Source organism: Takifugu flavidus, chromosome 3 (assembly GCF_003711565.1).
Source record: "Takifugu flavidus isolate HTHZ2018 chromosome 3, ASM371156v2, whole genome shotgun sequence".
NCBI classification, from domain to species: Eukaryota; Metazoa; Chordata; class Actinopteri; order Tetraodontiformes; family Tetraodontidae; genus Takifugu; species Takifugu flavidus.
In genome coordinates this window covers 12059294-12083974 of record NC_079522.1, presented here as the reverse complement: position 1 = coordinate 12083974, position 24681 = coordinate 12059294, and the positions used below count along the sequence as shown (strand labels likewise).

Here is a 24681-nt window from a genome sequence, read left to right as displayed (position 1 = left end):
TCACACGTACTTTATGACAAAGTCAGGTGGAAGAGAGAACAGCAGCTGGAGTGCTCGTAAATCACAACAACGAGGGAGGTTGATGGCTGACCGGTGACAAAAAGAAGTTTGCTATCTGTCTTGTTACGTCCATGTCAGAACTCCCACCCGTGTGGGGAAACTGTAACTAAATGACCTTTGGACTGTATTTTGTGGGAAAAAAAAGGATTAGCAGGGATGCTAGTAAAAGCTAGCGCCCCGTGTAAACAGTAGATTAACAACCTGACGCTGGCAAAGTGTGAGCGGCAGTAAAAAAAACAATTGCTGGTAATAAAAATAAGATTTTCAAACATCACAATGTGATTTAATGGATAGATGAGCTCAGGTGGCTGGAAAGTAACTTCAGGAGATTGTTGATTGATTCAATCAAGGATGTGCAGAAGATTTTCCTAATCATATATCCGTTTACTCAAGACATGGTGTCGTGCGTTGGTGATCCGCCTGTGCATTGTGGATAAACACATACTTGCTGGGATGTCATTCCAGGGGTTGTTTTAATAAAGCTTCCCCCGCTGAAATCATATTGAAAACCAATTGACTGGTGTAATTCTCAGATTACTGCAGAACGTAATGAAAGGCAACTTCAAAACAAGCCGGCGAGTCGTAATAAAAGACTGCAATGCAAATCAAATGCCACAGTTATGAGGTAAACTTTAATTGAATTCGGCCCCGTGCCTCATTGTCCTGCTGTAGATTTATGTACGACAGCGTCGCGTCAGAAGATCAATGCAGCTAAAGTCCTCAGACGTGTTAATGTGAATTATTTGTGGTGTTTTGGGGAGAGAGATCTGTCTTGCTGTGAGGTGAAGGAAATGAATTCACCTGTGGACGATTGTGCTCACGCAAACTGTTTTGAGAAGCTATGTTTCTTCCTTTATGGAGCCATTTCGTCAGGATCCCCGTTTGAATGAAAACCAACTTTCTCTCCCTTGATTTTTTTTTAGAATTATGACACTGCTGCTCTTTACTTCCCCCTAACCTTGTGTTCAGGGTCAGATTTGTGGCCACGGAGGCAGTTTTTGGCGACAGTCATTGAAGAAATGACAGCAGCAACTCAACTACTTCCTGGAGACTGTTGAAGTCCTTGAACTACCCCTGATTCAATTCTAAGGTGAATTATTGAACTGCATTTAAAAAAAAGGCTTTCTCCCGTGACCAAACTTCCTGTCTGAATTTGGCTCGCATTAGCATCACGCAAACATCTTTGAATCGCATCATTTGGCCCCAACTTCTGTGGTTTGACACAGTTGGTGTGTTTCTTTCTGCCGGGCTTCTTGTGTGCCAGCTTGTGTAATCACATGCAGACATTAGCTTAGCGAGACCAGCTCTCCGCCACGAAAGAGATTTCATGATTACAGCGCTAACCCAGATGCATGAAGATTCGCAGATGAATGGGGTCGAATCTCGCAGCCCATTTGACATTCCCTCCATCAATTCTCCAAACGTTTTCTTCAACTTTCTCGTCCCGATTCACGTGCTTCATGGAGCCCGTCCGCTGCTCTTTCAGGAAAAGCCATTTGAAGAGTTTTGATGCCGACGTGCTTGAGCAACGAGCCCCCCCCATTAAACCCATTAAACCTCCCCTGTTTCTGGCACGAGGGCGTTCATTAGATGAGAGCTCAGAGTTGTGTCATTAGCACCGTGCGCTGCCTCGCCCCACACTGTTCCTTTATGGCACATTTCACTCCCAACTAGGTCAGGCATGTTTGGATGGCAGGCGGAACTAGTCCGAGCTCCAGGAAGGCACGTAACCACGCAGGCCATACATGCACGTCTGTTTGCCAGTCATGGAAAGTTCAGACTCCAGCTGGAAAGTCTCACAGCAGCTCATTAATATTCCAGCCAACGCTCCCTCCATCGACTCTGCTGTCAAACTTCCACAAACGCACACCGGGTGAAATAGGTATTCTCCTGGGGTGGAGCTGGATAATCATGCCGCAGCACCTCTGGCAAAGCTAATTAAACCAGGACATCTGCGTCCTCTTCCACATCTGGAGCAGGTGGCACCTTCGCCTGCAGATCTTCCCCTCATTCCACCACCTCTGTACCGCGCTGCTAAACAATGATGACTGCAAGGGCGTCCACACACACACACACACACACACACACACACACACACACACACACACACACACACACACACACACACACAATCTCTTTAAACAAAGTTGATGGTGCAGTTAAACCATCTTTTCGGATCAAGGGCAAAGAAGAACTGAGCTGATACATGTTTCTCAGCCCCAAAAAAGGGAGTAAACGCGCGCTAATCGAAGTCACTTCAGAAATAATGATTGCCACATTTATTCTATAAAATAGTAATATTCTGTGCTCGATCAGCAGTGCCGTATCTGGTTCTGGAGACAGAGTTCCGAACACTCCGGCTTGTCCTTTTTTCCCTCCATTCTTTGCCTTCCCTGCTTTGCTCTCTGCTGAATTCTGACACAAAAGTGAACCTTTCAAGCTGAAATCTCTTTAAAGACACATTCAAAGTCTCAAACGGGCCGGTGGGGATTGGCGAGGGTTTATCTGAGCAAAATCAAGGCAGACAGTGATTCAGATGGGCTGGTAGGATTTGAGAGGGTGCCGGGTGTTGAATCAAAGCCAGCCGGAGCCTCCAGGGTCCTCCATCACACCGTCCCCCCTGGGAAAAGACCAAACTGTTGTCTTTTTATTAGCATGTCCTCTAGAGAATGGCTGTGTCAACAGAAGCTTTTCCCTTTTTTGAAACAAAAAGGTCATTTCCAGAATTCAAACCCCCCCTCTCGTCTTGGCTTTTGATGTCTTTTATAGCATCATTAATCCGAATTCACGTGAATTCTCTCCATTGTTCGGATTATCGTTCACTTCATTATCTCCATCTCTGCTCATTTTAATTAAAACTTTCATTCAAACGACTCCTAATTTGTCTGATTTTCTTTCTTCCGTGACCCCGTAGCCTTCACGGTGTGTCCCTCGAGCGTCAGCGCTCATGGGGCTGCTGCCCGAGCGTGGAGAAGCTTGCTGGGTCCTGGGGGCACGTGTGACGGCGCTGACAGGTCCCGGGAACGCCACTGTCACCGTCCCGGAGCCAGCAGGTCGGCCTGATGCAGCCGTCAATAAACTGGCGAGAGATGGCCGCCGTTGGTGAACGTGCACGTGCTTCCCGCTCTCTCACAAATGTGCATGCTGTGTATTTGCAGCACATGCAAAATGAAACGCCAAACAAAGATTCGTCCTGCGCTTGGCAGGAGAACACGCGTGTACCCCGGCGGGTCCTTTGGGAGCTTCTGACAGCTCTGCCCTGAGCTTCCAAACCGTCTCGGGGAGCTCCAAACACCCACTGCAATTACTCTTTCCTGCTGACTGCACCTGCACAACATAATTGTGAAGCCTTCTGGGGCTTTGTCAATGACGGTAAAGACGTAAAAAGGGAAGAAAAAAAAAACCCCAGGCGCTCCGGCTGTGCTGCAGGACTGCGACGCAAGGTTATTCCACATCACAGAGACAGCGGCGTCTTGGCTGGCTGCGCCTGTTGGCCTCTCTGTTGTTGTTTACTGAACGACACTTTCAGAGCTGCGAAGGAAAATTGAATTAGCATCCACCACGACGCTGTTTGTGCGGATATTCTGTGACTAATTCACACGACTTGAACTCCGCGAGGCAAATCTCATCGAGGTGGCGCTTCGGACGGGCTGGGATTATCGAATAGTGATGCCTGGCGAGCTGTCGTTTAGGTTTGGCGTTAATGGCCGGAGAGCCGGTTTTAATGATCTGACGTTTAATTAAGCTCTGGTGGTGCAACGAGGGCTGACTGAGATCAGGGGAACGAGGCGTCTTCCAGCGCCACGTTAATGAAACTGGCAGCGGATCATTGTCTAACGAGGAAATTGAACTTGTATTGTCCTTGAATTGGTTGTTGAAACTTAACGTCTGAAGAGGCTATTAGGTAAAAAAACCAAAATAAATGTCAGATTTACAGAAATAAACGTATTAATGATGCAGGTTTAGAAGGACAGCGGGGTTGGTTTGAGAAGGCATCAAGTAAAACAATATATGGTCTCAGCTAATTATTAACAAACTACCTTAAAATTGAATAGTTAAAACTCCCACCTTCAAAGGCAACAACAACAACAACAAAAATATATATATATCAGGTGTGTTGTGATTTGGAGTTCCTGTTCTGAGCTAGAGAAACCTTCACATTTATCTAGCATGCCTGAAAGTGGGTGCGAACCTCTCAGGGAACAGCTTGAAACACCTTGTTCAAATGTCAATTATCTGGTGAACTATTCATAATTACACTCCGGATGCGCTGCTGCTTCACACCATTGTGCAACCACTCATTCACAGGCCGCCCTTCTCCACGCTAAACCGTAAACTCGACACGGTTGTGGTGGACAGCGTGTGCTGCTGTTGTTCTTAAACTGTGCCACTTGACCGACTTAATCTTCCCTTTTTTTCCCATTTTCTTCTGACCTCCCTCCTTTCAGGGCTGTGGTGTAAAAGGAAGCCGCCCTGCCTTTGTCCTGAGAGATAACCCGTGCTCGCTCCCCGTCCCTTTCCACACCAGTGACACCCCCGCTCATCCCAGTCTGCCTTTCTTATTCTGTCACTTGTATGCCAACTGGCACAGAGCACTTAGACACCCCCCCCCCCCCCCCATCATTTGCCAGCACTGTCAGCTCATGTGGAAGGCAGCTTCCCCCACGACTGCCCACCTGACACTGTTTATGTCAAATCCCACAACAGCCGAGTGGGCACGGCTCTGGTACTCAATGTCACGTCCGACAGACCGAGCCTGTGTTACATCAGTGCGTCCTTTTTGGGTGGAAAACATTGCCAGCTTCTCTCTCAGTGGAGGTGCTTATAACAGGCTGTTGGCTGCGAGCGGCTGCGTCCTATTGTCGCCAACAGGAAAAGTCAAACCCTGAAATTGCTCATTTTCGGCGTCCTCAATCAAACAAGTCCAGCAATTAGCCTCATCTTGTAGCCAACAAGCTACACTTGTAAATTGGCCACGGTGAGGTTTGCTCGTGTGTCTGAGGCCTAATCTCTGTTATTTTAGCACCGTAAGATGCATTTAAGTAATGGACTGGAGTGAGTGGATTCCTTTCTAAGGTGCAATGAGATTATTGGCTCCTTCAAAAGATCCCTGTGGTCAAAAGTCAGCCGTATGACTCTCTGGGGAGGACATCACATGGGTAAACAGTAATTACAAAAAAAACAGACTTTTCCCAAGTGAAAGGAGTGAATTTATTGCGGAGGAAGCAAGGATATTAAAGCTGGAACCACTTTCTCTGCTTCATTTAGCAGGAAACAGGAAGTAGAATGGCGATGACTTGAATTATTTTTTCCAATACCGCGCAGCCCCCGCTCATCAAACGGAGATGTGTTTCCTTTCCACGCCGATTGCCTTTACGTGTTCTCGCCTAAAGAAAGGACGTGGTTCATCCGTTCGTGTCTGAATAGGAAATTGAGTTGCTGCTTTTAACTTGTAAAGAGAAATTAAAGGAGTAGCTACACACGTTCTGCCACAGCCAGGCGAGTGCTAAAGGTCAAAGTGTTCATGCAGAGTGGACGCTTTGCCAGATACGACTATTTCAGACATTAAAGATCAATAGAATAGTTTTTCCATCCATCCATCCATCCATCCATCCATCCATCCATCCATCCATCCATCCATCCATCCATCCATCCATCCATCCATCCATCATCCATCCATCCATCCATCCCAGTGAGCGTGTGTGTCTTTTAAAGAGACGGGTCAGGATGATCAAAGCAAATTCCTGATGTGCGCATCTTTTATGTAGAAAAGCTTGTTTGATCTTTCACTTGGCGCGCAGACAGCAGACGCCCCTCTAACCTCCCGGAGGAGCGAAGGTTTGCCTTGAGGTTCTCTGACGCTGTGGAACCCCAACCGGCCCTTGAGAGCCATCACAGATTTAAACTCATCATTGGGGGATCGGTTGGATCGCCACCGTGCTTAAATGGCCTGTTTTTCCTGAGGTGAAAGCAGGTGGAACCGGCGAGACAGACGTCCAACTCACACAAGACCCCCCCGCCGAGCGTCTGGCAGGTGGCGGCTGATTGCTGATGGAGGCCCGTAAACACGAGGAGACGAAACAGCGACGCGAGCGGAGCGTGTGTTGCACGCGCACGCTTCTCCCCTCAAACACACAATCGTCGGAAGCAGCGAGGCATCAGCGGCGTGCGCGCGCTCCAAAGGGAGCGCTTCACTCTGGCGCACACTTGAGCGGGTTTGATCTCTCCACTCGTCTGCATTCGCGTCTCCGTCTCTTCTCGCTCTTCCTCCGCTCACACTTTGCGCTCCATTCGCCTCCTTTTTGCATGGACGCATCGGGGATGGAATTTCAACACGCCGCGTGTTGTCCTGCACTGGAGCTCCCGGGATTTTACCCCCCCCCTCCCGGCGACCTTTTTGTGAGTCACATGTGTGCACTTTATTTTACCCAGATCCAGTTTCCGCATGTTTGTGGTGCGGTGAACTGATCTCTGGAAGCGCTCATCTTACACCTCTGTAACCACAGACAGGACCACATGGAATGGAAGAGTTCCATCCCTCAGCCTGTCACACAACTCCTGACTCATCAGACTGTCGCCACCACCCTCCATCGGCAGCTCGCACCACAAAATTATTGTACCTTTTGTAATAAGACTATGGATCTCTTGAGGAATGGCTTCGCCACTGCTGTTGATTATATTGAAAGGCCGTTGTTTTATATCCTGCGAATGTCAGATTTCTGCTATTTACATCCCTCAAGTGCAGCGCGCCAGCGAATGGATATTGATTTTTGTTCTTTTGCCAAAGATGAATGGGAGCGGCCGTGAAACAATAGGGCAGGAGAAGAGAGAGCTGAGTCGAGCGGAATTGAGGGCTGAAGACGTGATGGTCGGCGTCTCCAAACGCCAGATTTAGCTTCTTCGCCCAGTCGCTCGGACTCGGTCGGGTTTGGTCGGATCTCTGAACAGAATCACTGCCATGTTTTGCTGTCGGCTCAGTTTTCTGACTGGGATGCAGCTCAGGATGTGATTGGCTGTTGCCCCGTTTTTAGCCTGATTGTCAACTCTGGACTATCTTGTGCCGAGAGCTACAAACCGTGGAGCCAGGCTGCACCCCTGCCTGGCCCAAACCTTCATCTTTTTCTTTTTACAGGAGGGAAAAAGCCCCCTCACAATATTTGCTCCGCATCAGCAGTTTGGGACGTTCAAAGATATATATTTTCTTGCTTTTCACTGATGTGATTCATCGGCAGAAGTTTGTTCTTCAGGTTATCATTTCACTGCTTTTCCCAGAATATCTCCAAACCCCAGAGCCCATTTCACTGTAACAGCTTTGCAGGCATCAGGGCAGATGTTTGGTTAAAAGGCTAATCTTGACCTTGGAACCAAAAGTCTGCGTCGCTAGCTCAATGCAAGGTTTATTATCAGTTGGCTCAGTTGTGTCACATAGCCTCAGCGCAAGTTTTAATCGGAACTCTGGGTTTTCCAAGTTCAAGTTTATTTAAGGTTTATCAGAAATGATGTGAGCGATGTCTAATTCAATATGGGAACATTTGCCAGCTGCTGGTCTCATCCAAACCTGTTTTCAGCCATAAAAGCCTCTGAATCTGTATTTAAAATGGTCTGTTTAAAGCATCTTTCACTCAGGGGTCCCACCTACATAAATACCCTTCACAAATGGAGCCATTCTGTTAACAGCTGCCATCAAAGTGCACTGCAGGGGGCAGTAACGAGCCAATTATTGCCAACGTTGACAAACAAGAAAGCAAGTAAATACGTAAACATGATTTATTAAGATAGGGGAACATTTTTGTCCGGGGGAAGGGTGAGCTCAAAGAGTGGGGGACGTGAGAAAGAAAGAGAGAGGGGGAAAATAAGAATATGACAGCAGTAGAATAAAGTGTGTGTGTGTGTGTGTGTGTGTGTGTGTGTTGGGGGGCGTACAGATAAATGAATGACATTTTGGATTCTCTCAGCAATAAAGCTTCTCCCCAGACACAGCCTGTCTGGGTTTAGATAGAGGCCGTCACATCCAAGGGCTCATTTGCCTTTCAGTTGCTCATTACATCCAAACCAAACTTATTTCCTCCTTTGGGACCCCCCTCCCCCCCAACACACACATGCACACGCACACACACACACACCACACACACACACACACACACACACACACACACTGACACATCAGCGGCACATCAGTGACAGCGCCGTCATGATTTTTGCATCCCTGTTTGTAAAATGTGTGTCAGATGATGATGTGTGTCTGTTTCCACATGTCTTTAAAGGAAAAAATTAAGTGTATTTTCAGAGAGGTGCCTGCGGGTGTGTGTGTGTGTGTGTGTGTGTGTGTGCTTCCCTTGAAGGACAGGTAATATTCACAATAACTCAAATGAATACATCTCGCACAAATTGGATAAACAAAATCTGATTAATAAAAGGGGCAGAAGCTGAGCACAGAGGGGCACGCTCAAACACGTGCACATGCCGGAGGCATGTCCTGTCCGAGTTCGGATCCTGAAACACGAAGGCATCACGGCATTCCCAAACCTTCCTCCGTAATGACTTCTCCCATATGGTTCCAACTAATATTCTGCCTTGAGCCATGGACACACACACACACACACACACACACACACACACACACACACACACACACCACACACACACACACACACACACACACACACACACTATGCGTGATCACAAGCAGCCCTTCTGTGCTACATTAACTGCAAACCTCATTTTCCGACAAAGAGAAGCCACTGGCTGAAAATTGGCTGGGACGAATCATTAAACTTGTGGACTGACACACACACGCACACACACACGTATGCGCGCACACACATACACGCACACACACAAGCATGTATTTCTACAGGCAAACACACACATATGTCTATTTGATAACTGGCACGGCCCTCTCCCACCCCACCTAGTGGGTGATTTTCCAGCACCCACTGAGTAATGATTGCTCTTTTGATGAGGAGGTCCTTTTTTGTGTGTGTGTGTGTGTGTGTGTGTGTGTGTGTGTGTGTGTCCGTCCCTCTCCCTCAACACGCTTGCCTTTTTCCATGATGTGGATTAGACAGACGTATAGAATGATAATGGACGGCTGCCACAGGTGTAGGGGGATGGGGGGTAATATAAGAGAAAAGTAGGAAACTAATTCTTAAAATAAGAAGCAGCTAAGCGGGATGAAGGCAGAGACCCCGCTGAGAGGTGATTGATGGCGTTGAGACCTGTTGACCCTTCATCCATGGTGTTTCTTTGGATGGAAATAACGACATACTAATAAGCAGAACCTAATAGGAATATTTCTTCTGTGGTGGCCTTTCTGTCAGGATGGGACTCTCCAGAGTATTGTCCTTATTTATTATTTATTTAGTTTCACCTTTCTAAATAATTCATGACTAATATTTTAAAATGCTCGGTGTTCATCCTGTCAGTCAGGTGTTGCCTCGCTCTGGCAGGTTTAATGAGCTGCGTCAGGGAAATTGGGTTTATTTGGCTTGTTTCCCCTGGGTTTTGCCTCACAGGCGCCACTCTAGCTTTCCCTCCTGTCTGATTGGTAGGAGGGAAACCGGCGTCAGTTTGGAGTCTTAATAAAGGGGCTTAAAATCATTACAGATGTGATAAACAAGTAATTTCCTCAGTTGTCACATCACTTTTTATGTGGAGGGTCCAAATGAACTTCTTTGGAGGACAAAACAGAGATTTTCTCACATCCAGTGGGACACAAAAAATGGAACAGGGAGAAAAGGGAAAGATGTCAGTGTGTTAAAAAGCGTAATGAATGGGAGTTTTATTATTAACTGTTGAAGTATTACCATTCTATTAACCAAGGGCAGCCAGAAAAGTGCACTTTTAATTTGTACTATCAGTCATTTTGCAAGAGTAGGTGAAGGCTTTTTATGTTTGCTATCTGGTTTTGGGAGTATAATTCTTTATGTGATTTACGGTTAAATCGGTGTCAGAGCTGAGCCCATAAGCCCCTCGGCTGCTTCGTCAGCACCGTCTCAGACCGCCTGTGCCTTTAGAAATGATGATGGTGACGGCGGTGGAGTGATTAGCGGGATGAAGGCTGGCGGGCGCGGTAATAACCCGCCAGAACTGACGCTACATTGGCTCCTGGTCTGTTTGAAGCCCGGCCGATGGGAGTGGAACGGCTGAGGTGCAGGACACGTGCACTGAGGAGATGGAGGGTGGCTTCAGCTCAGAGCCAATCCAGCTCTTTCTCTGTGTGCAGCTGCTCTTTTATGTGCATTATTTCAGAAATAAACATCTCTCTTTTTTTAAGATGAACCTAAATCTCCCACCCAGAACTAGAGAAAATCGTGGATTGAGCGAAACTTTGTGTCAACCTCAGCCGGAGCAGCACCGTCACATGTCTGTTGTACTTCTGTACCACGCACGCTCTGTTACGCCAACAACTTTTGACTGACAGCAGCACAGTTTGATGTTCACCCATGTGCGTCTGTGCTCGTCACTTCGTTTTAACCATTTATGATCAGAGACTCGTGAAGCTATAGAGCTAAAGCCACACGTTTGCATGAAAGCAAACTCGTGTCATCGAGATTATGATGTGAGTTCGCTCAGAAATCTTGTTATGTTAACTGGGCTAAAGGCTGAAAGAAACTTAAAAAATACCACCCTGAAATGTCTCCATGTTGGAACTCCAGTAAATAGAGCTGAGGTCTGATGTCAGAGCCTGGACTGCGCTCCGTGGTGTGTTTGTGTCGCTTTGCTGACCCACGCTGTTACCGTAGCCGCCCACTCGCCGAGCCATTACAGCGCAGAGGTCACAACCCTCTGCGCCAGCTAGCTGCAGACGCTTTTATTCACCTGCTGGAAGCTCCTGATCTCAATTTTCTGACAGAAAGGGAGTGTGCAGGCGAGCAAATGAGACTTGGTAATTGCTGTCCTTTAAGCCTCCTTTTAAAACCTTATTTTGCGGCACATGTGGTACGCAGTCCTGTTGACATTTACATGCATTTTTAAATAAAGAGAAGGAAAAATGAAAGAAACCCCATGAAGGGGATTTGCTACAAGCAGATGAAAGAGATTACCTTCAATTGAACGACCTCCAATAACCTTGAAGAATATGTAAGGCTCGCAGGTTTGCTTAAAAGTGGCTCAAATTGAAAGGTTACCTGAGTGGAACCGGGACTGGCCTTTGACCTTTTAGTTTGATCCAAATCAAAACGGCAGATTGTTTGTCGGATTATAATTTGCAGCAATCCACCCGGAACGCAAGCAAACACTCTGGGAACTGAAACAATTCAGGGATCTGAAGGAAAATGATGGAGGATTTCACTGTAAATGCCAAAGGAGAGAAAATGAATGAGACAAAAGATGGACAAGTGGAAAAGAGGACAAATTAGCCAAAAACTAGGGTGGCAAGGACAGCAGTGTGATAGGAGGAGGACACAATGAAGACATCACTGGGAAAGGGGAGATGCGGGAAGAGGACTGAGGACGAATGGAGCTCAATCTGTCCGTGAGAATAAAGCTGTGAAGGGAGTGTTTGCCTTCACCTCTCACGTTCCTCACGGATCAGAATCTGGCTCTGTGCACACTCGCCTACAGACCTTCCCTCTGTATTCAAATACCGCTTCTCTGGGAAACGCACCAGCGCTCCGTCGTCGTTACCAAACTTCCTTTTTTTTGGTCCCAGTAAGAGCGGCGTGCGACAGGATTAAGTTGTAATTCAAGTTAAGGAGATTAAATTCGGCTTGGAATGAAACTTGAAGGACTCGGCAACAGCCAGACTGAGCCGCAGAGCTGCTTTCTCATTTTTGACTGGGCAGAAACCAACGAAGAAGACATCAAGACCAAACCGTCGTTGGCCAGAAAACTCATTCAAGTCAACCAAGAAACCCGGTCCTGCTCAAGGTTTCTTCCTGTTAAAGGGAATTTTTCTTGGGGGACAAACTGTGGATTCCTATAAAATTGAATGGAATTCCATTTTTGGGACAATCGGAGAGTCCGCACTCCCATAGCAAGCATTTATCGCTCCGTTTGTCCGTCCATCACCCACCCACTCGTCTCCTTTGAGTTTACTTAAGCCTGCAGGACAGTGTTAACTGTGGGGAACCCAACCCGTTGGCCTCTGTGTGTGTGTGTGTGTGTGTGTGTGTGTGTGTGTGTGTTTGGGGGCAGAACCAGCAGAAACCCTTAGTCTCAAGAATGACTTGCAGTGACCAGAAACTACTCAAAGAAGGCAGAAACCAGAGATTAGATCCCAGCTCTGAGCTGAGGAGTCTTGATTGTCCTCTAGAAGTCGGCTGATTTGACCTCCCCCATTAGATGTCAGAGACAAAACGTGAAGTTTTCTGATGATTTTTATCCACATGTGATTTTCCAATATGTCTTGTTTTGATGAATTACTGTTGGCCATAAAACATTTGGTGAAAGGAACGATGAATGTTCAACGGCAGATATCAGCTCCTGTCTCTCTCTCTCTCTTTTGCACACACACACACACACACACCACACACACACACACACACACACACACACACACACACACACATGCACACACAGACAGAGACACACACACCGGAACTGTCAACTGGACATGCCCCCCGTGTCACCCGATGCATTAACATGGGGGACGAGTCAATGGCTCAATACTTACATTACCCACGACAGAGGTGCCAGGAAGAAGAATAGAGGAGGCAGCAGGGGGGTGGACACAGAGAAATAGATGGCTAAGGGCAGAGGAAAAGAAATTAGGAAAAGAGGGGGGGGGGGGGGCAGAGGTGCAGCTGATGGATCCAGACACTTTCGAAATGAGCCCAGAGAAAAGAGCGTTTACAGTAGCGTGTGTCCACAGGAATGCTAATGCTGCTGGATGTCATTGGCAGCTCTGGCAAATCCAAGATTATGTCTCTCTTCCCCACACTCTACCTGCCTCCCCCACACTCTACCTGCCTCCCCCACACTCTACCTGCCTCCCCCACGCTCTGCCTGCCTCCCCCACGCTCTACCTGCCTCCCCCACGCTCTACCTGCCTCCCCCACACTCTACCTGCCCCCACACTCTACCTGCCTCCCCCACACTCTACCTGCCTCCCCCACGCTCTACCTGCCTTCCCCACGCTCTACCTGCCTTCCCCACACTCTACCTGCCTCCCCCACACTCTACCTGCCTTACACACGCTCTACCTGCCTCCCCCACGCTCTACCTGCCTCCCCCACACTCTACCTGCCTTCACACACTCTACCTGCCTCCCCCACACTCTACCTGCCTCCCCCACACTCTACCTGCCTCCCCACACTCTACCTGCCTTCCACACACTCTACCTGCCTTCCACACACTCTACCTGCCTCCCCCACACTCTACCTGCCTTCCACACACTCTACCTGCCTTCCACACACTCTACCTGCCTCCCCCACACTCTACCTGCCTTCCACACACTCTACCTGCCTTCCACACACTCTACCTGCCTCCCCCACACTCTACCTGCCTTCCACACACTCTACCTGCCTCCCCCACACTCTACCTGCCTCCCCCACACTCTACCTGCCTTCCACACACTCTACCTGCCTTCCACACACTCTACCTGCCTCCCCCACACTCTACCTGCCTTCCACACACTCTACCTGCCTCCCCCACACTCTACCTGCCTTCCCCACACTCTACCTGCCTCCCACACACTCTACCTGCCTCCCACACACTCTACCTGCCTTCCACACGCTCAGTGTGTCTTTTTGTCCATGCGTTGGCCGTGTTTGTGTGCTGCCGGCTGATATTGCTTCCTTTCAGAGTCCCCCTCCCACCATTTTTTTCACTTTTGACCTGATCTTTTATCGGCACACAGATATAAACTTGCACAGAGATCTGAGAATGTGTTTCAATAACAGAATATTACAGACACACACACACACACACACATACACACACACACACACGCAGGTTTATTGGTCCAATCTTTAGATCTTTACATGAGGTATTTCTGTGATTGTAGCTGCTCCTAAGCTATTTCATTTTTATAACTCCTGTGCGTGTGCTTGTGCGTGTGTGTGTGTGTGTGTGTGTGTGTGTGTTTGTGGTCAGCCCCCCTCACTTTCCTTTCTGGGCCCTTCACGGCCTCTTCATCCACAGCAACGTCAGCCAGCAGATGAGAGGTAGTGCTGGTGGCTGGCGAGCCAATGATCCCTAACGCCATATGGAAGTTTATGAGCTCTTCATGTTGTTCAGGACTGGTACAAGTTCACTGATGTGAAAGTCGTTCTTTTGCGCTGTTCTTTAATTTTGGAAAGAAGAATTTTACCAGCAGGCATGAATGCAACAAGTGATCTCACAGCCTGTTAAAATTCTGCAAATTCTGCAAAGTTATTATTTTTTTTAACAAGATGCGTCCCACAGTTCCCTGTTGCCCCCAGAAAACCCGCTGATCTTTAAAAGTACACTAAAACGGCACTGGGGGGCTGTTTATTTCCTTTAGGCCAAGCTCGGTTCCAGCATCAACCACATAAACACAAGCCTCCAGTCCTGCCCAGGGAGACGTCAGGACCAGCTGAATTGCCCAGATGGTAGCAGGACTGAGCCTGGAGGCTGACTGGTGCATACGAGCTGGGGGGAGGTGGGAGGGTGTTGTACTGTGGTTGGCTGGGTTCAGTCTCAGAGGTCAGGTGACCATCTCAGACATCTGAGAGTTGTTAAGACCAGACTTGTGGCTCTGTGGGTTCCGTTGCCAGTTGGAAGTCTATAGTTCTCATCCGAGCCTTGGAATGCCTGGACGTATTCCCGGGAAATCTGACATCGTCTGCACCTGGAACCTGATGGATGATCCATCCGGCCGTTATTAAAGCTGCTGATACATAAGAATTTTGACGCCTCTTTAAAAAAAACCCTGTTTCTTGTCTTCTGGTGTGACCACAACCCTGTGCATCAGGCGTATGATGAGCCATTTGTTTGTAATTGCCCCGGCCGTCCCACACACCCAGAGAAACGCTCCCATCTATTATATCTTCAAAGTCTTGTAATCTCCACGGGCGAGCGACGTCACTGAGCAAAGCCCTCTGGAAAGGTCAAGCAATGCAATTTGAATATCTTTGATTAAATGGCGGGCGGTGCTGGACCCAGACTGTAGGTCAACACCACAGAGGAATCACCCCCCCTCCCCCATCCCCCCGATAGACCTGCCCCGGGTTCCAACTGTTACTGAGTTATGTCAGCTGCATTCCGTGTTGTTTTGGGGCCCATATTCAGTCGTCCTCCCTCTTTTCCGCGCTACTCTCTTCCCATTTTGTCGGGGTTCTTCCATGTTTGGTCGGTCAGTCAGTGTGGGTCTGAAGCAGATGGAGCTGAGTTCAGACAAAAAGCAGGTTGTGTTCTTCCCTGGTGGCGCTTCTCATTTTTTTTAAGTGTTACTGAACTCAAATTGGAACCCTCTTCCTTTTTAGAAACTGCCTCTCGTTGAACCCCTTTTCTCTCCTCCTAGTTTGTCCCGGCACGGACAACAAGCTGAGCACTCTGTCCGACCTGGATCAGCAGTACCGCACCTTGAAGAAGCTCTACGAGAACTGTGAGGTCGTCATGGGCAATTTGGAGATTACCAGCATTGATCGCAACCGCAACCTCTCCTTCCTGAAGGTATGAACACGAGCACATGGCTGGAACTCTTCTGCCCCCCCACAGTGCAGCTGGAGTTTTGGGAATGATTTGTAAGGAGTTTCCCCCTTTTAGGTGTGTTTTTAGAAAACTCTTAATGTCGAGCTCTAAACGCCCGTAACTGGAAGTGAACAGTGACGGATGCTCTGCAGAACCCTTTATATCTAGAAATGGGCTTCACAATTCCCTCAGTTCCATCGCAGACATCACGAGGACATGTTTGGTCCAAGGGTGGAAATCTCCATGGAGCAAAGAGACAGAGGTGCAGCACCATGAAACACAGACACGGGAGGGTGTTGGTTCTTTCAGGGCCATAGACAGAGACACGGGAGGGTGTTGGTTCTTTCAGGGCCATAGACAGAGACACAGGTGGGTGTTGGTTCTTTAAGGGCCATAGACAGGGACACAGGAGGGGTTTTGGATGTTTCAGCACCATGGAGAGAGACCCAGATAGGTGGGTTTTTCAGAACGATGGACAGAGACAAAAAAGGAGCGCTGGTGCCTTCAGGACCATGGACAGAGACACAGTGAGACGGGAAATTGCCTTCATTTGAGCGGAGGCTGACAAATACAGTCACACGAAACGACAACAGGCTGAAGCTCCTGTGAGTGGCCCACTCCTCATTTTACAGGCATTTGCTTAACGGAGCTTTAGTGTTCACAGTAGAGGAGCCGTTCCAGAACTCCGAGGACGAGCTGTCCTTTTCCCACCACCTGCAACTCCCTTTGCAGTGCTATAATGTGCTGTTGTAGCAGCACTTTGTTTGGATTTAATGTCATGGCGGCCCCTCCAGGGGTTAATTATGGGATGTTAGAGAAGAGTGAATGTATTCTGAACTTTTTACATGGTCTTGAAAACCATCAGAGGCCACTTTATTTCATTTCAGACAATGTGAAAGATTGAACTGTGAATTTGAAATTTGGATAAGTCCCCTCTGACAAAACAACACACCAGGTTTGCGCTTAGCATATTAAGCTAAACGAGGCTTCAGAGTGTCGTTTGCCTCAGAAAGAGTCGTGCACATTCACTGAAGATCTTTGTGGTCATACACATAAACCAAACTGTTGTACGCGCTGGAGTCGTTAGGCACGTCTGTGGAGCGCTGCGTCGTTTCCCTGCTGTGTCTGCTTCCTCTCCAGGTGTGTGCAAACTTCACCTCTGCTGTTGCATGTGCACGCAGCGTACGAACCAACGGGCCCTATCGTCTCCTGCTGCTTAATGAAGTGAGGTGCAGACTAATTACTGGGCTGGCACTGTCAAATGAACAGCATAAACAGTCCCATTAGGTGCAGCATCATTAGGGAAAGAATTAGGCATCTGGGGAATGGATAAGTGGAAGCGGCTTCCATGGAAACCATGTTGTGGTGTGAAATCACAGAAAAGGCAACCGGAATCTTCTGGACTCTGATATTGGGAGTTTTTACATGACACATTATTATTGTATTAAGAAGAACAGTGGGCTTTTAACACTTTTATTCCGTTCTTCGCTCCAGTTTGGTCTTCCTCTGATGTTTCAGGAAACTGACTGAAGCCAGAAATGTTTTACAGCCCAGACTCTGTCAAATCTAAATGAGCATGTGGGGGTGTAATCTGTGATATTATCCTGGAGTCATACTGAAGACGAGCTCATTGGCGCGCTGGCTAATCTTATTCACATTTCCATCCCTTTCAACAAGTCGAAATGCTTTGCAGTTGTCTGGGGCCAACGTGTTTCATATTAAATCAGAACATTGTTCACGGGGAATGCTGCATCCTCACTGATATTTACATACATTTCCATTTTGGTCAGTTTTGCTAATCCTCACCAAGCTCTGGAATCCAGAGAGGACCCTGCTACCAACTAAAACTCACAACAGATGTGCTTTCACAAGTAGTCCTACAGGTTAATACATGAAAATAACCAAAAAGTCAACTCATTTGGGAGCGATTGGCATATTAGCTTCTTATTTATTCTCTTGAGGTTGTCTCCTTCCCCTTGTCCAGACAACAAAGCAACAATAGCTACTTAGTGATAAACAGCCACTAATTAGCTTAACTGGTTGCTGCACAAGTGTCCTTCCTGTCTGGATCAGGAAGGTGAGAATCCATAAATAAACGGGCAACAATGTTGGCCTATCCCTTTATGAATCAGAGCTGCACTCATTAACATGTTCCTGATCCCATAAGAAACTGAACTGGCTCCTTTTCCATCCTCCGCTGATTTCCCTGAAACCCATCTGCTGTGCTCGGGCTTATTCTGTGAGCAAACAACCAGCCAACACTCAGGGGTGGAGGCAGCACCTCTTCGGCTGTTAATTAGGCACCAAACCAGAATTGTGTGATAAAGCAGAAGTGGAATTAATTAGTTTACAAATGTTAGTCAGAGATTTCCTCACTCAAACTGTTTAGGGCTTTGCTGAATTTTGTTTGTCTTTTGGGAAACCCAGCCCATCTCCGAAGGTCGGGGCAGTGTGCTATAGTATCCTGGCACGCCGACTCGTCACAGTGACCCAGTTTCCCACAAAGTGATGTCGGGAGCCGAGCCAAATGGCCCGCAATGACCCGCAACCCGCTAATGATGTCACTTAGTCTGAAAGACTCTTCATTAAAAACGAATCAATGTGGAGGCTCTCGCCGCAAAGCCTGGGGGGGGGGAACCCGGCGGCGCGGGCCAAAGAGGAGGGATGGAGGTGTTGGTCTGAAAGGTGTCACGCTTAAATGATCCGCTGACACCAGAGAGTGAAGTTCACGGACAAGGCCGGCGCTCAAGCGCGCTCAGGAGCTGCGGCGTTAGCGGGAGACGACCGACGGGGCCGGAGAGGTGCGGAGCCCGCGGCGCCGCTAGACAGAGCCGGTCTTTACGGAGCTTATCTGCAAACACCAGCCAGGAGGAAACAGATGCACTCACTTCTCGACTCCATTTAAAAAATAAGAAATAAATAAAGCGGAGGGGTGATGCGGCTCGGCGGGATCAGCTCGGCGCGGCGCCGCAACAGAGGAGACAATAAATAAAAAGAGACGAGAGAGGAGAAGGGAGCCTTCTCGCACCAAAGCCACCCTGTTTTTCCTGGGTTGGATTTCAGCTGCTCATGAAAGCGCCGAGCAATTCCATAGCTCAGCTATTCTCCAAGCGCGCGTCCCCACAAGTGTGGAGATGTTCTGCTCTGCCGCCTCGTTTATGCTGAGCGCAACATCGGCCACGCGAGGGATAGACTGAAAGTTCATTTCTCTCCTTCGGGCTCAGGTTGAGCTGGTTCTTCTGCGTTCTTGTTCCTGACCTGCTGAGATCAGTCCTCGCCACAGATTAGCGCCGCTCTGCGTTCGGTCTGACTGTGACTCCGCTGACGAGCCGCCGCCGTGTCTCACGGCTCAGTTTCTGCTCACTCATCATTCATCACATATTCACGGATCGGATCGGTGAGTTGACGGTGATGGAACAGCCCCCGTCCGTCATGACTGAGCCCCTTTTGCTCTTCCTCGAGACGCACGCTCGCTAATTCCCTCGCGCTTTCAGGACTAAACTAGCTGTCACATCGGGAGGCAGACGTGTGAAAAGACTCTTTCACGCCCTCCTGAAGAAGAAGGTTGGAACAAAATGCTGCTACAAAATCTAACCAGGGAGGGATACTCTTCGGCTGCTGTGCCAGGAGCGGGCTGCTTCTTGACCTCTGACCTTCAGCAATCTCCCTCCTTGTGTGATATTGTCTGAGTAACATTGAGGCAAAGTTGAACTTGGTTTGGAGAATGTCTGCCTGGAGGACAGCGTCCAGCCTTTCTGAGTCCAGGCTGTGGTGGAACACTGAAAAGCTTCCCTCATCACGTTTTCCCAATTTGGGTTCGGAGGGAGGAGCGGAAGCCAGGCTGTCCAAGCCAACCTGAGCGGCGCCTTATGGTGCTTAAGCCGCTGAGTGGGTCAAAATCCCCCCTGCAGCCAGGTTCTCCAATCGGCTGGAAAGTCCTCCCAGAATAGTGGGGACTTCTGTGGCAGTAGATTAATGCTCATGGGTTTGGAGTGAAACCTTCGGAACTCCCTGCGGCGGCGTGGAAGGCGAGCCGGGCCAGCAGTGCTAACAAATCTTTTCCCAACACAAGTCACCTCCATATCGGAAAATGTGCTCGTTTGTCTTTGACACGACATCGGGTCGTCGACACCTACAGGTGGAAACGGAAAAATCAGGTTGAAGTTCTCACCTCAAGATTGTGTAAAATGGCTGCTGTGACCTCTCCGCTGTTTAGCTATTCGTTTTTTAACGTTATCTGACAATTATAGTCTGAGTCCGCGCTTCTGTGCTCAGCCCTTCTGAACGAGAGGAACGAGCTGATATTTACATCTAGCGGCAAAAAGAGGAGGCGGACAAGGCCAGCGAGGAGGTCAAGAGCTCCTCTCCGCCGCTGAGCTTGGGAGCCTCTTCAGCAGGAAAATGGCATCCTGATACCCGGCGTCAGGGAGAGGCTGTGCTAGCAGGAAGCGCCGCACACTTTCATTAGGCAGCGAACACGCCGAGACGCTCATAAAAGGTTGGGACTGTCGCCTGGATCCGGAGGCTGTTAGCACCTCGCGGGCGCCCTGCAGCGTCTGCATAATTACAGCTCTTAGCGCTGGGAAAATTAGCACCCAGCTCGCACCAGCCAGCACCATGCCAGATTCCAGCGGCACTTCCCTGACATATCAGAGCCCGATATTTCACATTGTCTTGAGATTCGTTTTTATTTATTTATTTTTTTACAAGAGGCAGCTTGTTTTTCTACAGCTTTCGGAATCGAAGAGGGAAACTTTCAAAGCTGCCGCTGAGCTCAGAAGTTCAGTCTCGATGGCAAGACTAACTCCTCCAAACCGCTGCTGTTGCTAAACACCCTTTTTTTTATTAAAATGCATTTCCCCAAGACCCTGTTTAAAGTAATGAAAGCCAGATTCCGGTTCACTGTCACTGCCAAAGATAGGATGATAAACTGATGATTACCCCTTTGAGTCACCCTGACTTTGCTCTTTCCTGGAACTGTTTTTGATGTTTTTTCAAGTGCCTTGTGACGCCATGCTGACAGTTAGTACACAGTCACATGTATTCATACAGAGCTCATCTCCACTTCTGCACGCCTCACAAGTGGGTCCTCCAAGTCAACCCTCCACATTTAAAGACGTTTATTTAATGCCATCATCGGATGGGGTGTTTCCATAATCCTAGCTTTAGCTTTGGAATTCTATTTATTTTTGAAATTCAATGAGATGGAACGACTTGATCAGGAACGATTGAAATCTATGATGTAAAGCCATAAACTGCATTCACCACAGCCGTAACTTCAACTTTAGCTGCCACAAAAGATGCCTTTTTGCTGCACGGATATTGTTTACAGCGTTTATCTGGGCTATTGGGTCTGCGGGGGTGGGGTCCGAGTCCTGGGGGATTCTGCAAGCGTGTGGCTGGAACAGTGGCGGACGTTGTTCTGCTCTCAGGGGACAATCTTTACCTGCTGACGGCTCTCAGTGACGTGTCCTGCATCAGTGGAGGAGACTAAAGATACATGTACATTTATGTTGTTCTGCTGGGTGGGGGCGCACGGCTGGGCCAACGCCGCATGTGTCAGAGCTGCACGGCTGCTGTGGGACTGATCAGAGCAGACACATTGGCGAAGCAGAGGTCTCAGAGGTGAAATTAAAGTCTGGCTGCCCCCTCTGTGAGGAGGAGGGGGGGGCGGCGAAAGTGATTACCGTTAAATTAAAAGGTACGGCCGTAAAAACACGCCCGAACCCTCGCAATTCATCAAAACGATCCCACGCCGTGTCTTTTGCTTATCAAATTGTAAAATATTGTCCGTGACACTGGCGTAACAGGGGCGTAATTAATGCACTAAATCAATTCGGAATCACTCCGCGCCGAGTGGCCCCACTGGGACGCCGTCATTAGCGCAAATTATGGCGGCAGATGCACGAGGCCGACAGGAAGGCGTGAAGCCCTCCCCCCTCCTGCTCTGTGTTCATCTCCGGCTCGCCGACGCAGCGAGCCTGCGCGGTTCCGCTCACACCTGTGATATCCGATTAGGTGCAAATGGTTTTATCAGTGCCCCATGTTTTAAAAATTCATGTCCCAAAGCCGCCAGCGAGCGCCGTCTATTTCCCCCGGATAAAAGCGAGCCTGCTAATTAACCGCGTGTGTTTTTAGAGGATTGCCCCGTGCCTGCACGGTGTAGCAACAGCGAGATGAATACAAAGTCGTGGGCTGTTGTGTTGGACCTGCTCAGGGGTGGTCGGTGCCGGTCTCATGTCCAGCTCGCTGCCACGTGCTGCTCAAGCCTGCTGGATTTCTGCTGGTGGCCAGATGAATAATTGACTTTTGGCCATCTGAAAGAACTTGCTGACCTTCAGGGGGCCACTTTTCCTCTGGTAACATTTGAAGAGCTGCACTTTTGCTCTGCGCCGTGGGTGCGGAACGGAGACCCGGCGCTTTCTTTTTTGTAAAAAAAGGAGGATGTTTTATGTATGCGGGCTGTATTTTAATGACACTTCCTAAAGATTTCATCACCACCCCTGATTTCTGAGTTGGTCTCACTCGGATATTCCGCTCATGCAGGAAGTGGATTTCCTCATTTCTGCAGAGTTCCTGTGTTCATTAAAGTGCCGCGGTTGCGTATATGGAACCCAAATCCTACGCTCCGCACCTGCCAAACACGCTGCCTGTCTGACAGGTCCGCATTCACACACTTTCATTATTGCTGCAATAATGGCGGTCAGAGCTGCGGAAACCTGGAGGAAAAAAGAGACGGAAGTGCATTAAATCATGGCATATAAACGGAAACATTAAGGGTTCATAAGAGGAAACATTAGGGGTTTATAAAAGGAAACATTAGGGGTTCATAAGAGGAAACATTAGGGGTTCATTGAGACTTTAGTGGAGTTTAACCAAAACAGCATTAGCGGCAGCGTAACACTTAAGGCTGCACAAGGTTTCAGCCTGCATCACGTGAAGGTCAGAATCCCACGTTGACTCGTCTCAGAGGCTAACGTAGAGCATCGAAGTCTTTCTGTGCAAAGTCACACTTGTGCAAAACTCTTCATTGTTTTTAATTACTTTTTAAAATTGCAATTGCTCCTAAATGACACGTGTGATTAATGTGCAGGAATAGATATAATGTTGGTTAATTAGACGCTAATGTGGCCATTTTCAGGCTGTTGCCATGTTTTGGAAACTCTTCGGGAGCCAAAGTTTCCAAAAGTCTGTTGCCATAGCTACCAATGAGAGCGGAGCCCTTTTGGGATGTGGTTCCTGCAGCTGAATGGTTCCTCTGGTCTGAAAGGGCCTGGACCTGATATTTAATAAGCTAGGCTTTGCCTTTTCACTCAGCAGCTCCATGGACACGTGACCTTGCTCTACATGCTGTTTATGAAATACCAAATTGAGCAGTCGCCTGCTGCCTTTTTCATACGCGTCTTATTTCAGATTTCATTATCCTGACAAATTGTTCCGTATTAACCAACCGTCCGTCTCTAACTCGCAGTCGCGTCGGCGTGCGCGCACCCGTGCTGCCACAAATCAGTACATCCATCCCCAATTAGACCAACGATGAAATTCAGCTGCTGAACGTGACGCGGATCACAACCGGCGCTTTCGCCGCGCCCCTGATCCGGACCGGGAGATTAGTCTCCGAAAACCGTGCGTGCAGCAAAGACGGAGCAGCGAAATGGAAGCTGCAGTTTGACGTTTCTGCTTCGGGACGGCGCTTTTCCAGTTCCTGCCTGTTTTCCTCACTGACATATCTGGATCGTCTAAACAAAGACTTGGATGGTCCCTCCACCTACAGCTGCGTTCCCCTCCGAGACCCCCTCCCCTTGTGAGCCCCTCTGGATCACTGTCCATCTCTGAGACCGCTCTTCCTGCTCGGCAGTCCCAGTTTAGCCCCCCCACCCTTGGGGGATCCCACCAGCTCTCTAAATCTGTGTCCAAAACTGGGATGACCAGGAATAACGAGGGACTTAAACATGAGTGAGTTGCAGCAGGAGATAACGTCCCCCCCCCATAGTGACTGTCAAGCAGAGCGAATCAGGCCCGTGGCTGACGCACACTGGCTTTGTCACATAACTGCATTATGTAGGGCCCCCACAGGCTGCAGCATAATGCGATACGCCAGGCGCCTGTTGCTCAGCTACAACAGCATCGCCTCATGAGTTATTTATTACTGTTTTCACTGCAGCTTTAAGCATCAGATCTTCTTCTGGACTGTCACTGTTTTACATTTGTCCACTAATGCCCCCCCCCCCCCCCCCCCCTTCCCCGCCCCCCGTTTTGCTGGTTTTAATTTCATTTATAAGCGGGGCCTCGCTTATAAATGCGACTTGACAACACAGACGCCGCCTGTGAACGCGGCTCATATGAGATTGTCGTGCTGTCTGAGACAATGAACATCAGCGCCGACAGCCAGAAGCACAGCTGCTGTTGGAGGGGCACCTCTGGATATTATCACACGCACGCATGCACGTGCGCTCCCCAACGTTAGCCTTCACCGCGGCGTCCCAAACTCGCTGTCGGACCCATTTTTCACTGGCGCGACTGAAGTGTGTTTCTGACTCTGAAAACTCATCTTTTAAATCTGACTTCAGCAGAAGTTCATGTTTTTAACTCTGGGTTTCAGCAACATTTAATTTCCCACCTCATTCAGTCATGGGACGTTGCCTCAGGTGTTATCACAAAGGTTCAGTAACCCCCCCAACAATGTGTGCATGCGTAGGCTCGTGTGAACCTCCATATAACGGCACTTTATTGTGAAACTCCCCGTTTTTGCTGCTAACAGGTGAGGCTAAAGTAACCTCGAAGACGGCAGCGTTCAAACGTTCGAAATGCTGAATGTTTGATGTGCTTCTCAATTGAAGTTTGGGTCGTTTCATGTTTGCGGAGTACCTCAGGGCACCATCAACAAACCCAAGATGTTTTATTCTTATCGTCTTCTTCTCATTTTCCAAATATCTTCAACAAGGGCCTGATTCGTTTTGACGGTGACATTTTGTCAGGCTGGATTTTCCTTGATTTCAAAGTCACTGCCCCCCCCCCCCCCCC

The 24681-nt window shown here is 48.6% G+C and overlaps 1 protein-coding gene across 3 annotated transcripts in view; it reads left to right on the top strand.

Annotated features, from left to right (window-relative positions):
- LOC130522539 (receptor tyrosine-protein kinase erbB-4-like) overlaps positions 1–24681 on the top strand; it is a 161769-nt gene that overhangs the window by 62738 nt on the left and 74350 nt on the right. For all 3 annotated transcript variants that reach the window (XM_057027027.1, XM_057027028.1, XM_057027025.1), the window contains exon 2: positions 15488–15639. In XM_057027027.1, coding sequence (XP_056883007.1) covers positions 15488–15639 — 152 coding nt within the window. The remainder of the gene's footprint in view (positions 1–15487; positions 15640–24681) is intronic.